Source organism: Crinia signifera, chromosome 6 (genome assembly GCF_055691185.1).
Source record: "Crinia signifera chromosome 6, ASM5569118v1, whole genome shotgun sequence".
NCBI lineage: Eukaryota > Metazoa > Chordata > Amphibia > Anura > Myobatrachidae > Crinia > Crinia signifera.
This window is the reverse complement of record NC_139222.1, coordinates 131,448,377-131,466,025: the sequence shown is the minus strand read 5'-3', so window position 1 is coordinate 131,466,025 and position 17,649 is coordinate 131,448,377. Positions and strand designations below refer to the sequence as shown.

The following is a 17,649-nucleotide window of genomic DNA, read 5'->3' as shown; positions in this document are numbered from 1 at the left end:
CTGCAAAATCTTTATATACTCTGGTGTTCAGATATTTTACATTGTAACCTTTTCATTACCCTCTGTTACCCTCTGGGCTTGGATGGCTTCCATTGCTGCCAAGGGATGTTTAACATAAACATCCCTTCGCAGGCTATGGGGAAGCACCCACACCATTTGATAGTCGCCGACCATTGAATGATGTGGAAGGTGCACGTATATCTAAGTGACTCTCCGATCACTTAGATATGCGTGCATACTCGACAGAAACTGGGGGGCAGCTGACATCTGGTGATGTCAGCTGCCCGCCCCCACGTCACTGGGTGATTTCCATGGGAACGCCCATAAAACGCTGGGCTTTCCCATGAGCGCATTGCCCGGCCTGCCACCCCCCGCCCGCAGTCTCGGTTGCATATGCCTGGTGAACAGTATGCACGCACCCGGCACATGCACAGAAATGTGCATGCGCATTTCAAAAACATTGTGCTCGTATGCAAATCAGAATAACCTCCATGGTGCGTACACATAAGCCGATATGCATGGTAAAATTGTTAACGATATCGTTATCGTGCATATCATTAACGATTATCGCATAATTAGTACCCAACTTTAGAAATTGTCTGGTCTGCTTTGAAGAAGAAAAAAAAACTTAAAATTCTCTCCATTTCTGATAAGGATTCATAATTCATTACAAATCTTCATTGTAAAGTGTTTTCCTATCTGTATCGACTGTTTAACCGTGCTTCTTTCTTTTGTTTTATTATTTGTGTTTTGTGCGGAAATGCAAGTCTGTTATGTTCTGTTTGTTTATAAGGACATTTCTGTGTTTACAAAATGCAATCAGCCATAAATGGTCCACGATGGCCCCTTTTGTACAAGGCATCATGTACAGATGTGTCCTCCTACATCTAGCCTTAACACTCCATGCAGCCTGAGATGCCAGGTCACGTGCGATTCTGTTAACACTGGGTGTCATTCTACTTGCTTAAAGTATGTCAAGGTCGCAATACAATGCCACTAGGACACACAAGGAGACTGCTGTTTAAATTAGATATGACACTTGTATATTATATGTGATTAAGTGTATATGGAGCAGAACAGAACTTGTGTTGGAATAAAGCTGCAGCTGCTACATTGTAGCACTTTTTATGCAGATTTAGACACTCTTTTCAGTCGCCCACAGATATAGAAGTGTACACATTTTCAGCCAAGCTAGAAGAGTCTTGCGTAATCTGGCGGATGCAGAGGGGCTGTTTGGCTTGCCTGCAACAAAGATGTATGAGAACGTATCTGTAGTTAAGTAAAGTTATGCCAACCTAGTACCTGGTTACAGTTTTGCTTTAACTGCTGTCTTGTAGCTAGCAACCTTACATCCTTCTCTATCATCCATCTTGGTGACACAGCTTAATCTTGGGATGTAGTGGGGTCTCCAGGAGCCAGGCACCTATGCTGCTACTTTAAGAGGCAGGCTCCTCCCTACTGCATCCCAGAAATCCCCAGTTCGTTTTTTGGTGCCCACAGGAGAGGGTGCATATGCTATGGGCTGCGTGCTGCATTCGTTTTAGCGTTAGCTAGGATTTGTTTTCTTATTAATATTTTCTTAGTTAGTGCAGGTTACAGTGTGAAGCTTCTTTAAACTGAAAAAAGGACAGCAGATCCTGACAAAAGCAATTTCTTGTTCAGATCTCTGTGTGCTGAGAGATAGAGCTGCTTTCTCTCAACACAGCAGTCTGAACTCCCCATACTCTTGGGCCCTGGGGAGAGACCTGATCCGGCTCCCTGCTTAGAGGGGGATCATGGGTGATTGACCCCCCGCTATGGCACCACCATTTTAAAGGACTTGCAGGCAAACTCCATGTTGGAGATGAAGCCTGTTACAGGAGCCCTGCACAGCAGGGCACTTCCAAGTGATCCCATATCGAGGGGAGACACTGGAAGGCAGAAGAAACCGCAGATGGGAGCGGCTGAAGGGGGAGGACGCTAAAAGGCTTCCCCTCCCCGCTGAAGAAGGGACTTGGTCTCTTCCTCACTCTAGTCTGGCACACTTTTCCCCACACTGTGCAGAGCTGAAAGGGAGATTTCTCACTGCAGGCTATTGTGAAAGTTTCTTCTGAGCAGCGCTTCTCCAGTGACCACTGAGGGTCCATTTCAGGCCCATTCTAAATTTAAAATCACTGAACAATCATCTGTGGGTAGACCACTTCAGGATGGAGTCCCTAAGGTCGGTACTCCTATGCATTGAACCAGGGGAATTTTTGGCATCTGTAGATATTCAGGATGCATATCTACAGTGTTTATTTGCGTTAAACATCAATCTATGCTGCGATTCGCCATAGGCTCACAACATCTGCAGTTTCAGGCTTTTCCGTTTGGTCTGGCTACTGCACCGAGGGTCTTTACAAAGGTCATGGCAGCGGCCCTCAGGTTGAAGTGAATTGTAATCATCCCATACTAACAAGACGTTTTGTTCCAAGCGGAGTCGGCCGAGATGTTGCGGGACCACCTGGTAGTTGCGACGCAATTCTTGCAGGAACACGGGTGGATATTGAATATCCAGAAATCCCATTTGGGTCCAACCCAAAGACTGCAGTTTTTGGAAGTGGTTCTGGATACTCACCTGCATCAGGTGTTTCTTCCAGAGTCCAAGGCCAGAGACATACGTCTGTTGGTCATATCACTCCTTCACTCTCCGAGGCCATTGATCTGGAGGTGCTTGAAGCTGTTGAGCAAGATGGTGGCCACATTTGAGACAATGCAGTACGCAAGGTTTCATTCAAGGATTTTCCAATGGAACATTCTCACCAGTTGGTTAGGGAATCCAAAGTCAATGAAGCATTGTTCTGACAAGAAAGTCCTTAGTCTGATGGACGGACCTGGAAACTTTCCAGCTGGGTCATTCCTTGCAAATGTGGGACTGGTTGGTATTCACGACCGATGCCAGTCTCAAGGGATGGGGAGCAGTACCTCTACATCTCAGGCTGCAGGGGCTGTAGTCCAACACAGAATCCACCTTACCGATAAAATATTGGAACTTCGTGTGGTGTGGAGGACTCTTCAGCAAGCGGAGGAGGTCGACTTGATGGCATCCAAACACAATTGTTAGGTGGCCAGATTTTGTTCTCGAACCAGGGATCCGACAGCGTGGGCAGTGGATGCCATGACGGTTCCTTGGAACTTCGGCCTGGCTTATGTCTTCCCTCCTTTTCCCATGATTGCTCGGGTCCTCAAGAGTGAGGACGCAGAGGTCGAGGGTCATTCTGGTAGCACCAGATTGGCCCAGGAGGTCCTGGTATTCGGACATACTGAGGTTGTTGGTAGCGTCGTCGTGACGTCTTCCTCTTCCAGACCTGCTCCAGCAAGGTCCTTTTTCTCCACCAGGACCTAGCTTGTCTCAGTTTGACGACCTGGATTTTGAGACCTCCTTATTGAAGAAGAAAGGTTTCTCGGAGACAGTAATTCGGACTATGCTGAGAGCTCGAAAGTGATATCATTTGAACAAACAATTGTTGAACTTAAGTACACTGTCAAAATTATACATTCCTTTGTTTACCATGTAAACAAAGGAATGTATAATTTTGACAGTGTGCTTATTTCAGAAAAGTCAATATCTTTGCAATCCCTGTCTATAAAAGTTCAACAATTGTTTGTTCAAATGATATCACTTGGGTAGTACTCTTAGGGTAGGAATGCAAGGTACAATTAAAAGAAAACAGTTTGCTTAAAAATTTCCACATTAATAGCAGTAACTAGCATTTACCAGCTTTACTTGTGTGAATGTCTAAACACCAACTTTAAGTGCACCAAGAGTAAAGCGTGTGGTTTTTCCATTATTGCTCCTCTCTCTGTTGTCACATTGAGCTTATACCAGTGTTTCCCAAACTTTTTTCAATCGAGGCACCCCTAAGTATCAGAAAAATTTTCACCGCACCCCTAGCCCAAACATTTCTAATTGAGAAAATAAAAAATAAATATTGAAGTAAGGAAATTGTGTTTATATCTATTCCTTAGTGTCAGTTATGTGATGGGGGACAGGATTCACTTCTGTTTGTCCACTATTACATTGGTCATAAAATAATTTTAATGGGTCATAGACCACTAATCCAGGGCACCCCTGCAAGTCCTCCAAGACACCCCTGGGTGCCATGGCACACAGTTTGGGAACCACTGGCTTATATCCTTTTAAGTCACTAAGATATACAGTAGAATAGTGAAAACACAATCAAAATTGGTCCAGTAGTTTTTGCGTGGTGCTGGGACAAACCTACAAACACAAATTCTGATTGTTGTTTTGGTCTCCTCTCCATCATCTACAGTATACTTATGATTGGCTTTGTTTGGCTCTCTGGACACAAGAATAAAACCGAGGTGCCTTCCACTGGTAGTAATATATATCTGGTCTCTCATACATAACCTTGCGGACGACGCATGAGATAAAAGGCGGCACTCAGACGGATTTTACAAGTGCTTTTGTATTATTTCAAAACCTTGTTACAATCCACATGACAACGTTTCAAGACCTCTGCAGTTTTGTCATCAGGTCATACATCAAAGAAGGTAAAGTGCAAAGTGAAATAGACAAACAGTTTGTCTATTTCACTTTGCACTTTATCTTCTTTGATGTATGACCTGATGAACAGACCGCAGAGGTCTTGAAACGTTGTCATGTGGATTACAACAATGTTTTGAAATAATACAAAAGCACTTGTAAAATCCGGCTGAGTGCCGCCTTTTATCTCATGCGTCACCCGCAAGGTTATGTATGAGAGACCAGATATATATCATCTACAGTATATAAATGTCTAGTGTCCATTTTGTCTGTCTCTTAAACACTGCCATCGTACATGGTCTATCTTGAAATATTAATTTCTATTTGATAGTATACGAATTTTCATTTTTAAATTCCTTTGATTTTCATAAAGATTTTTAGAGAGAGAAAAGTGTCAACAATCTCCTTTTTAATATTGAATTATTTTCCTTTAAATGTCTGTCTGGTGTGTTACAGCACATTTTAATTTCTTATGGTTCCATCTCGGTCTGTCTTTCTGCCCACCGCAGCATTCCCTCATTGTTGTCCACTCACTCTGACCAGCTACACAGGACTGGCTTTCCAACGGTACATGCTGTTGTTATGTTAGAAGGTGCAATGAACCTGACAGGGGAGGCACAGCCATTGGTGGAACAGCTGAACACCGTGAAGAGGATGCAGGTGATAACATGATATATTTATTGTAGAGCAATGCTAAAGGTTTTCCTAGACTAGTACTACTAATCCCATCATCAATACAATTGCTTTCAAATCCTTCACTATGTTAATTCATTACAGTCAGAATAATGTGCCATTTTACCACTTTAACTGTGTGCTAATTAATAGTCTAATTTTGACCATGTCCTCTCCTATTAAGCGCATCCCATCTCACCTATTCCTCCTGGAGATCTGGAAAGCATGTGTTGTGGGGTTAATAGAGTCCCCTGCTGGAACCGATGAGCTGAAGTGGACTGCATTCACTTTCCTTAAGGTGTGTCCTGGCAACATGTTTACGTAGGGGAAAAGCATAAGGGCCCTTTAATGTTTATTTGTGTTCCCATTTGTGTGTTTAAACAACCATGGAAACATAAAAAAAGCATTGCTTTTGTATTATGTGATTGTAGCGTAAGCCTGTCATTTATATCAACACAGCAGAATGCTTAAATTTAGGAGATTTGGTATCTATTTTTGCATCCTATTTGTACTTCATAATTAGTCACCTCTCTGGATTGTATCACTTGTGCATCATCTACCAATGGTTTTGCTGTCCCCTAGTGAATGCTTAGGATGTATTCTTCTATGTTTAGCTGTCTCCAGTGTATGCACATGGTGGTTATGATTTAAATATTGTATTCAGCAGAGTAACTGCACTTCATTGGTATCAGGGTGCTTCAGTCAGTCATATGAAGTTCTACTTGTCATTGCTGGGGCTGTATAAACTGGTAAATAGTGTGATGTAACGATCTTCTTTCAGTAAACGCATAGATGTTAGTGCAGGATGGATGGGATTGTCTTTTAATTTCCACAAACTTATGTCATTAAAACACTGGCCAACATTGCAATTCATATAAGTGGTGGGTAGGCGCTCTCTTCTTGTGCACCCCACTAATTATATTTCACCATGTTTGCCACAACAAGATCCTAGCAACTCTTGCATTGAACAGTCTTCAGGCTATTTTGCTGTATTTGATCCCCTCAAAGAGAGAGAGATGTTTTTTATTTGACATTTTCACTCTAGATCCATTGTGGCTGCAAAAAAAAAAAGATTCTCTTACCCTGTACAGCACCTAAAGGCAGAGCCCCTCTACAGATGTTGTTGTGTAAAATGGCAGCTTGGAGCAGAAAAGACCAATTTACATGTGATCCACACCATGTGGGCTCAAAGAATTCTGGACAGATCTCATTTTCAGATCTAAATTTGGAGGGTGCATCCAAGTAGTAACTGAGCTCAACTCAGTACCCCAGTACAATCTAGTATAGCTGAATTATCAGTGGATCATTTTTCAGATGATCAAACATATTGGGCTGATCAAGAGTTCCGTGATAGATGGGCACATTTGCACAGTCACTGTATGCATACTCTCTTACATTCCATAGTGCATGCATATGTGCCTATATGGAACAACTGGCTCTGTATTTTTCTCAAAGGCTTTGGAATGTTTATTTATTAACATTAATGTGTTTGATGCTAGCATACGTCTAGGCACTTTGAAACTGGCAACAAATTCTATAATCAATTAAGGCTTTGTATTAATAATTGCACAAGGAGGTAAGAAGGCCCTGTTTTCACATTAAAGAAGGCCCTGTTTTCACATTACACTCTATTCATTATGGTTGTTTCCTCTTCAGATCCCACACGTGCTTTCAAAATTAAAGAAATTCTGGCAGGTGGATCAGGTAAGACATTCCATTTTATCACTGAGTAGTTGTTGAGTAATCTATATAAGTGCATATTCCATCCTGTCTCTTAGCAATTACTGAGTATTACACATACACATGCATTATATGCTACCACTCTGCAGTAACTGAGCATTAATTACATGTGCTCATGTATTCCATCCTATTACTCAGCCGTCACTAAGTAGTACATGCGCTTATGTATCCTTTTACTTGTGTATTCCCTCTCATCATATAGCAGTCACTGAGAATTATATGTGCAGACATTTTATATCCTTTCACTGGCACTAGACCTTCACCCAGCAGACCCTACAGTACCGTATTACGTATACGTGCATATCTCTTTATACCAGTCAGCAGTCACTGAGCATTATTACATGTGTGCATAGATTCCATCCCATCACTGCTATTAGATGGACATTAAACATCCAGTACTGTCACTCTACTATGTCTTATAGGATTTTAGCGAAGATATGAACACCGCTTTTGAGTATTTACTCAAACTTACCCCGCTTCTAGACAAAGCCGACCAGAGATGCAAGTGAGTCACCTACTTTCTGGGTTTAATTTTTAAAACAATCTTCTGATCAATTGGTTGTCTTTAAAGAAGAGTTAAGGGCCCCATACATCAGCAATTAATTGTGACAATTTTCAGATATGGAGATGATTGCCACAATTAATTTTAGATGTGTGGGCTCCCTCTTTTGGCAATCCCAATCAAAATCGCCAATCGATTGCTTAATCAGGTTTTTAAACATGTTTAATAATCTGGTATTATCTGCAGATATTTTTTATATGTGTGGGCATTCCCAATTTGTCTTCTTCATCTATTTACATTATGAACAGCAATCGATTGGGCAATTTCCAGATATGAAGATGCAATCTTTAGATGGAAAAATCTGCCGATCACTGAAATAAATCTGTAATGTATGGGCAAAGTCAGATAGATTGTAAAATCCATTTATCTGGCCAAAATATCCCTGTATCTGAAAATCCATAAATTGTGATTGCTGATGTATGGGGCCCATTACATGTTATTTACATGTGACATTTATTTTTATGGTTTCTTCTTTCAAGCTGTAATTAGAAGGCCATATATAGATAGATGGACCAGCGCTGACGGTTTAAAATGTTTACAATTGGACCAGTGGTAATGTAACGCACCTCGAATACTCAGTGCAGTTCTGGGCCCCGCACTATAAAAAGGACATCATAGAATTAGAAAAAATCCAAAGAAGAGCAACAAATCTTATTAGGGCAATGGAGAATTTAAACTATGAGGAAAGATTAAACAATTTGGGACTATTTACACTAGAGAAAAGACGTATAAGGGGGGATATGCTCAACATGTATAAATATATTAGGGGCCAATATAAGGAACTGTCAAACACCCTTTTTTCTACTAGAAAGGAATCTAGGACGCGAGGGCACGAGTTTAGATTAGAAGAAAAAAAGATTTTGTTCATCTATAAGAAAAATTTCTTTACAGTCAGAGCAGTCAAACTTTGGAACTCTCTTCCTGGAGAAGTGGTGTCGGCAGACACTATAAATATGTTTAAAATAAGGTTGGATAAACATTTATTGGTTAAAAACATCCATGGGTACGAATAAGTAACAAAATCTGTCTTTAAAACAGGGCTGTGGAGTCGGTAGATAAATGGCCCGACTCCTCATACGGCTGACCCCGACTCCTCGACTCCGACTCCTCTGTATTAATATGTGAATATATTTGATACATTCCTTGAAGGAAAGTAAGGCAACATACATATTATTACTACAAAAACTAGAGGCTGGGAAGCCAACAGTCTACTGTATTGAACAGTTTAAGCAAAGGACAAACACAATGTTTGTCCGCTGGTTTGCTTGCTCGTCACCGTTCAATTCACTGACACAACGAACGATTTCTTTACCGAATCCTTACTGGCGACGAAAAATGGTGCCTGTGCATCAATATGAACCAGCGTAAGGAATGGCTTAGCCAAGGTAAACAAACGACCCCGCGCATGAAACAACATCTTCATCCATGTAAAAAGATGTTGTGCGTATGGTGGGAGAGCTTGGTTGAATGAATTTTTCGAGGTATTGAAAACCTTATTGAACGTTTGAAATAAGTTGTAAACTACAAGGGAGAATACATTTATAAGTATTGGTGCTCCGAATTGTGCGTTGCGTGCCATAAAGTGAAGCACATGAAAAGCATGCTTTTTCATGGTCACTTAACGTGTTCGTTTTGCGGTTACGTGAGGCACTGCATGCATTGGTCTTTATTCTTACAGTAGAGAAGTCATTAATTATAATTGTCGGAGTAGGAGTCGGTGCATTGTTTGCCGACTCCGACCCCAGGTACTCGAAATTTACTCCGACTCCAACTCCGACTCCACAGCCCTGCTTTAAAATATCATAACATACTATACAACAAGGGATAAGCTACTATAAACATAGGTTGAACTAGATGGACGAAAGACTTTATTCAGCCTCACCTACTATTTAACTTATGTAACAGTTGTAATGTATTAAAATACAATTTAAAGGTCTGTGTGTGTGTGTGTGCGTGTGTGTGTGTGTGTGTATATATATATATATATATATATATATATATATATATATATATATATATATATAACTGTATATCCAAAGATATACAGAAGCAGCACTCCTTATTTGATTTTTAAAGTCCCAACAAACAGACAATTTATTCCATTGGCAACTGAGCATAAAATTTTTTGCAGCTTATCAATCGGCAATTGCATGCCTTTAACAGTAGCGGGGGTCACAAACATAATCACCCATCCTAGTAGTGTAGGGAGAACACAGTCATAGTCGACGAATCCGTTTCGGCTCAATAGAGCCTTTCTCACAGACTGACCCAATGCTAGTGATACTCAAGCAGTGTTAAATAGCCATCACCATTAGTTTCAATCAAACCACAACAGCTGTTGTGCATCACAGACCAGCCAATCCTAGCTTATAGCCAAATAACGCCCATGCCCGATACTCCATGTATGGAGATAGACAATCACACACCCCTATCCCACTCATGTGGGTCTCACCTGCCACTATTGGACCCCGGGCTCACTCGTCCAGCTGCTGCGGTATCAGCTCAAGTGCTGGAGACGGAGGTGGAACGCAGCACTTCGCGCCGCGTCACCCGCGTCATCACAATGCACTAGGTCCAATCAGGGAAGCCGGCGTCTCGCATCATCACCTGACGCGATCCCGGCCACTCCCCTGGACCAACTCTGGAGCGCATCGCCATGTTGGAGAGGGCAGGGTGCTCTACGGGCTAGGTGTCTGGGGATGCGGACGCCATCTTGTGGAGGTCACTGAAAAAGACCTTAGGTAATCGCGTCTTAGGCATTAAAGGAATGTAAAACAATAATTACAGGCATTAACGGCGGGGGCAAGTCACCAGATAGGCTGGCTGTTAAAACACATCAGTGAAGTGAACATAACGAGACAGATGACAACATATAATATATACAGTATTTACAGTGGGGAAGATTTCATAGGAATATCAGTTAATCCTGAACCAGTGACATATAGCCCGATGAGGTCAGACACTAGCCCAATGAGGTCAGGCAATGACTGAGCGGGAGATCACATGCATGTCATGGAGTCACAGATAAGCAGAAATAGGGTATTCTTCATTGAGTCCAGATGGTGATAAGGTATCCAGTTTCCGAATCCACTGGCATTCCCTCTGTAGCAACATTTTATGTCTATCACCTCCTCTTCTGAGAGGAGGTATATGGTCAACCAGCATGAACTTAAAGTCCCTTATCGAGTGTCCGGCATCTACAAAGTGCCTTGCTACCGGAGGTGTATTTATATCAACCCCATTCAGGGCCTTTTTGACAGAAGATCTGTGCATCGCTATTCTCTCCTTCGCCATCCTGATGGTCTTACCCACGTACAGTTTGTTGCAGGGGCAAAGGGTGACGTAGATGATGAATTTAGATTCACAATTTAAGCAATGATAAATCGGAAATGTCTGTCCGGAGATCGGATGGGTGAAATGTGTACCCGTAACTAGGAAGCTGCAGTTGGCACATTTTGTGCATTTGTAGGTGCCATTCCTAGATGTCAGCCACCCGCTTGATGTCTTAACGGGGCTGATGTCGGAGTAGGAGACCCTCTGTTTCAGATTACTGCTCCTTTTGTAGCTGAATAGTGGAGAATTGGCACAATCTGGGCCCAACACTGGGTCGGTGCTCATGATGTGCCAGTGTCTCTGTACAGACGATTTTAGGAGTCCCGAGTTGGTGGAATAGGTGGTAGGGAACACTATTCTGTCGAGGTTAGAATCTTTATTTGATGGTTTAAGTAGGTCCTCACGTTTTATGGTTTTACATTTCTGTACTGCTTCCTGGACCTCTTTTTTATCGTATCCTCGATCAAGAAATTTTTGTGCCATAATCTGCAGTTCATTATTAAGATCATCCGGATTAGAAGTAATCCTCGCAACTCTGATGAGCTGCGAGAAGGGCAACCCTCTCTTAAGCGGCTGAGGATGAAAGCTGTCGTATGCCAAGAGTGTATTCTTGTCCGTTTTTTTTTTGTATACTTTAGTATCATATTTATTGTTTTTGACAGTTATTGTTACATCCAAAAAGTTAAGGGAGGTTGGATCGCTTGTGCAAGTGAACCTGATCAGGCCAGGTAGGCCATTGAGGTAAAGGACAAAGTCATCAAGTTGCTTCTGTGTGCCAGTCCAGACCATAAAGAGGTCATCAATGTACCTCATATCAATTGCCACATATTTGGAATATTGTACATTGGACATAATATGAATTTTCTCATACTGGTACATGAACAGGTTGGCATAGGATGGGGCCATATTGGACCCCATCGCTGTGCCAACCAGTTGCAGGAAGAACGCATTGTTAAATAAAAAATAGTTCTTATGCAAAATTATGTCGATAAGAAGAAGCAGATAATCGACAGGCGGGCCTGTGTAGTCAATGTTCCCCACCAGAGTATTACGGACTGCCTCTATACCTTCCCTGTTGGAGATGTTGGTATAGAGGCTACTGACGTCCAGGGTAGCCAATATGCTGCCAGTTGGGGGTCCCCCGAATCCCTGAAGTTTGACTAAAAAGTCAGTGGTGTCACGTATATAGTAAGGGGTACACTTAACTACCGGTTGTAGGTGGTAGTCCACGTATTGGGAAAGGGGTTGACTCAACGAACCCCTGGCAGATATAATTGGTCTGCCAGGGGGAGCCACCATGCTCTTGTGTATTTTCGGTAAGATGTAGATTAAGGGCACCTTGGGGAACTCCTGTTTAAGAAAGAGTGAGGTTTGGGTATCCACCCAGCCATTGGTGTGTCCCAGATCTATTACTGAGTCTATCTCCCTCTTGTAATTAGAAGTGGGGTCAAACGTCAGTTTCTTATAACAGTTTGAGTCATTGAGCTGTCTCATTATCTCAGTCACGTAGTCTGTATGATTCAAGATTACAATACCCCCGCCTTTGTCGGCGGGGCGGATTATTATGTTCCTATTGTCATGCAAGGAGCGTATAGCTGTTGATTCTGCTCTCGTTAAATTGGACCTAATCTTGACATTCTTAGAGGCATTATGTAGGTCAGTTTTGACCAGCCTAAAGAAAGTGGCAATTGACGGGTTGACTGTGGGTGGGTCAAATGTACTCCTCGGTTTAAAGGGGCTTACCGTTCTGTCAGTCGTAGGACCCTGTCTTTTATAGAAGTCCATTAGGTTCAATTTACGCTGGAACTTATACAGTTCTACTTCAAGATCAATAGGTTTTTGTTTGTACGCTTGTATAAAAGTAAGTCCTTTCGATAGGACCGTCATTTCCTCTCTGGTAGGTGTATAATCAGAGAGGTTGTAGACTACTTGTTCCTTGGGCCTGACTTGGAGGTCGCCCCTCTTCCCCTTGTGTCGCTGTCCCCCTCTTCTTGTCCTTTTGGGGTATTCCGATTTCGGCTGCGCGTGTGTACGCGCTCCCGAAAAAACGGCGGTCGTCTAGGTCGAGAGGATTGGTCGGAGTCACTTTGAGAAGTGTGGGAGTCTATGTCTGTGTATTTTCTGTCGTAGCGTCTCCTAGGGCCCTCGTTTGTCTTCCAGGGGCGTCGGGTATTTTGTTTGTTAAGCCAAGGATAGACTCGTAGGTCTTTATACTTTGTAGATGCCGGACACTCGATAAGGGACTTTAAGTTCATGCTGGTTGACCATATACCTCCTCTCAGAAGAGGAGGTGATAGACATAAAATGTTGCTACAGAGGGAATGCCAGTGGATTCGGAAACTGGATACCTTATCACCATCTGGACTCAATGAAGAATACCCTATTTCTGCTTATCTGTGACTCCATGACATGCATGTGATCTCCCGCTCAGTCATTGCCTGACCTCATTGGGCTAGTGTCTGACCTCATCGGGCTATATGTCACTGGTTCAGGATTAACTGATATTCCTATGAAATCTTCCCCACTGTAAATACTGTATATATTATATGTTGTCATCTGTCTCGTTATGTTCACTTCACTGATGTGTTTTAACAGCCAGCCTATCTGGTGACTTGCCCCCGCCGTTAATGCCTGTAATTATTGTTTTACATTCCTTTAATGCCTCAGACGCGATTACCTAAGGTCTTTTTCAGTGACCTCCACAAGATGGCGTCCGCATCCCCAGACACCTAGCCCGTAGAGCACCCTGCCCTCTCCAACATGGCGATGCGCTCCAGAGTTGGTCCAGGGGAGTGGCCGGGATCGCGTCAGGTGATGATGCGAGACGCCGGCTTCCCTGATTGGACCTAGTGCATTGTGATGACGCGGGTGACGCGGCGCGAAGTGCTGCGTTCCACCTCCGTCTCCAGCACTTGAGCTGATACCGCCGCAGCTGGACGAGTGAGCCCGGGGTCCAATAGTGGCAGGTGAGACCCACGTGAGTGGGATAGGGGTGTGTGATTGTCTATCTCCATACATGGAGTATCGGGCATGGGCGTTATTTGGCTATAAGCTAGGATTGGCTGGTCTGTGATGCACAACAGCTGTTGTGGTTTGATTGAAACTAATGGTGATGGCTATTTAACACTGCTTGAGTATCACTAGCATTGGGTCAGTCTGTGAGAAAGGCTCTATTGAGCCGAAACGGATTCGTCGACTATGACTGTGTTCTCCCTACACTACTAGGATGGGTGATTATGTTTGTGACCCCCGCTACTGTTAAAGGCATGCAATTGCCGATTGATAAGCTGCAAAAATTTTGATGCTCAGTTGCCAATGGAATAAATTGTCTGTTTGTTGGGACTTTAAAAATCAAATAAGGAGTGCTGCTTCTTTGGATATACAGTTTTCTATGATTTCTTGCTGACGGGCACCCTCAGAAATAACCTCTTAAGTGTGCGGATTCCCTAAGTTTTTATATATATATATATATATATATATATATATATATATATATATATGAAAAAAGATAGAAGACAGAGCGCGCCACTATTTTATGGAGATCCACCACCAGAAGGATCAAGAAAATATATCGACAGGTCACTGTGCAACAGTATTTAATACAATTAATTTAAAAACAAAGTAGAAGAGGGGGCGTGACCACGGCGGTACGTGAGTGAGCTCAGGTGTGTGGGAGCTCCGGCACCTGTATGTGCTCTCCGCTTGGAATCCCCATGTGAGAAGACACCCGATGAGACATCTATCCTAACCCAGCCCAGACCAGACTGAATCCAGCCACCAAGCTCCAGAGGCTTGTATACTGCCCGTACACCGCCCGGTTACCATCCTGACTTGGCTGCTCACCTGCCGCCACTGAGACACGGTCCTCTCTTTAGACGGAGGGTTCCCCGGCGGCTTCCCCAGTGTGCAGGACGGAGGCGAAGACGGGAGCAGTCTGTGGAAGCGGTGGACGCCGGCGAATCGCGTCATTGGGAGGACGCGGCACACACGCCGAGTGAGAGAAGGCGAGGCGCTTCCCCCCACAGCTGAAGAGGGAATTTCAAACCCCGCGGCGAGGGAGGCTTGGAAACGCTCCCCGGCTTGGAAGCAGGTGCCGGCAAGCCCCGCTCAAGCAGCGAGTGGAAGTGGCAATACTGCAGGCGTCCCTCTAACTGAGCTCCAGCCCAGGCTGACGGTGGAAGCCCCTGCAGAGATCGGGGACTGCATATATAATCTCCCAACCTGTGTTTGGATTCCGGATCAGAGACAGCGAGTGGCAGTGGTGTCCCTGCACGAAAATTCAGCTCAGGCAGACGGCAGGAGTTATAACAAGGACTTGGATGGTATACTACAATCGTATCCTCTCCTGACCCTGGTGCAGACAAAAGTACTGAGGTAAAAATCAATCTTAAAATCTGTGCTGCAGCTAAGACTGTCTATCTTTTCTTTGAAAAACGTATTAAGCTGAATTATACTTGACAGATAGTAAATACTCTCTATAATATACAGATTGCTGTAAGGGAAAAGGTGCTGTGAACTTTCAATCAAAAAGCTGCATTTAACCAGAAGCTGATATATTTAAAGGGATATTAACCTAACATACGGCAAAAATAAAAAATGGGAAAAACTGGCCAAACCACAGCTGCGGCACGCTTGGAAAAGTATGCTCGTTCACAAACGCAAGCTGCAAATAACTCACAACTCGCCACACCGCAAACAACACCCTCCAAACCATCGCCCCAACCCCAGGTCCCAGAAGTTACACTACAGCAGGTTTTGGAGGCTGTTAATAACTGCGAAGTACGACTCTCTGAACAGATTAATAAACTACAAGCTGATATTATGCTAATCAGAGATGACGCACAAAAAACCAGGGATAGGGTCACGGAGTTGGAGAAGCGTGTCTCAACAACTGAGGATACAGTTGGTCCTCTACAGGCCCAAGTTACTAACATCTCTAGTCAGTTGATGGACTTGCGATCCAAGTTTACAGACATGGAAGGGCGTTTAAGGCGGAACAACGTCAGATTTGTCGGGTTGGAGGAACGTGTAGAAGGGAGAGAGCCGGAGAAATTCTTGGAAGAATGGTTAAAAAAAGAGCTGGGGCACGAAAGTTTCTCAGCCCAATTCTCAATTGAAAGAGCCCATCGTATACCCGCTCGTCCACCTATCCCTGGCGGACACCCCCGTACCCTTATCGCAAAGTTTTTGAACTTTAAGGACCGGGATAGAGTCCTAAAACTAACTAGGGACAATACTGACTTTGGGTATAACGGGACAAAGATATCTACCTTCCCGGACCTCCCTCAAGAGGTGCAGAGAGATAGAGCCAGATTCCGGGACATCAAAAGCAGGATGAGAGAACTCGACCTGAAATATTCAATGCTGTATCCATCGAGACTCAGAGTGATTGCTAATGGAGAAGCAAAATTCTTTACTGTACCCTCAGAAGCTGCCACGTGGTTGGATAAAACATATCCCGGCAAAAAACAAATAGCAATTGAATAGATATTAAATACTGCATATTTGATAAGCTAAAATTGTGATAACATAGGTAGCTTATGGAGAGAGTGGCTGAAAAAAAAAAAAAAAAAAAAAAAGAGTTTAAAAAATAAAGAAAAAAAATAGGGTTGTCTTTCTTAGTAGGGGAAGAAAAGCGGGGGAAACAGATGTTAAGCAAAATATAGATCTAAGTGCCGGGGGCAACTACCGTACCAGACGCGGTCATTAAGTAAAAGTCCCCAAGCAAAAGAAGTGTGCGGGAATATTTGGGGGTAACGACATAGGTATGCCTCACTGGGTAGGTTATACGGGGTGGGGGGAGGAGGGGGGGTACATGTTATATGTTGTATGTTTTTTTGTTGTGTTTGTTTGCTGCATTATTGTCCTAGGCCATGATCTCTATTTACTCCCAAAAAAAGTTAACGGTAACCTGAAAATTAATCTCTGTACCAGGGATCTCCCAAACCCCTCAATCAACATATTTCACCTCTGGTTATACTTGTGTAGCGGATATAAGGTAAAATACAATGAATGTTTCTTTCCGGAACTTAGTAGAGCCGAGACACTTAACTGGCTGAGAGAGCGGTATATTCACAAAAAGCTAAATGGTTAAAATTTTGACTTGGAATGTTCGCGGTTTGAACAATAAGATTAAAAGATCTTTAGTCCTTAAGCATTGTAAGGCCCTAGATGCCGATATAATCTGTCTACAAGAGACCCATTTGTGTGGAGACAAATTATTGTCTCTAAAGCGTCCATGGATAGCGCGAGCTTTCCATGCTCCGTTTACCACATCCTCGCGAGGGGTCTCTATATTGATTAAAAAAACTGTTGTTTATGAGCATATCTCGGTCCAGATCGACCAGAATGGTCGCTATGTGTTTATAGAGGGATTGGTTAATACAGTTAGGTTAAGTCTGTTAACAGTATATGTTCCCCCACCGTTTAAATGCGATGTATTAAGAGCCGCATTGGAATTTATTGTCGCCAGGCCTGATAATCCATTTATATGTTTAGGCGATTTTAACAATGTGATGAATTACGGTCTGGATATATGGAGCCCCAGAAGGGGTAGTCCGGTGGGGAGTACCAATCTTGCCAAATTTACAAATGAATTGGGTTGGTATGAGGTGTGGAGAGAAAAGTTTCCGGAGAAGTGTCAATATTCATGTTACTCGCCTACTTTTAATAATTTTTCAAGAATCGATATGATCTTCTCATCCAGAGATTTACTTAATAAGATCTTAACAATCGAATATAAATCCCGAGGGATCTCGGACCACTCTCCATTGATATTACAAATGGACCCAGAACCCTGTCGAGGCCACCAGTATTG

General features: G+C 43.1%; 1 protein-coding gene across 2 annotated transcripts in view; it reads left to right on the top strand.

Moving 5' to 3' along the window:
* MED24 (mediator complex subunit 24) overlaps positions 1-17,649 on the top strand; it is a 103,688-nt gene that overhangs the window by 44,156 nt on the left and 41,883 nt on the right. For both annotated transcript variants that reach the window (XM_083147233.1, XM_083147232.1), the window contains exons 8-11: positions 5,035-5,185; positions 5,382-5,495; positions 6,854-6,901; positions 7,360-7,442. In XM_083147233.1, coding sequence (XP_083003359.1) covers positions 5,035-5,185; positions 5,382-5,495; positions 6,854-6,901; positions 7,360-7,442 — 396 coding nt within the window. The remainder of the gene's footprint in view (positions 1-5,034; positions 5,186-5,381; positions 5,496-6,853; positions 6,902-7,359; positions 7,443-17,649) is intronic.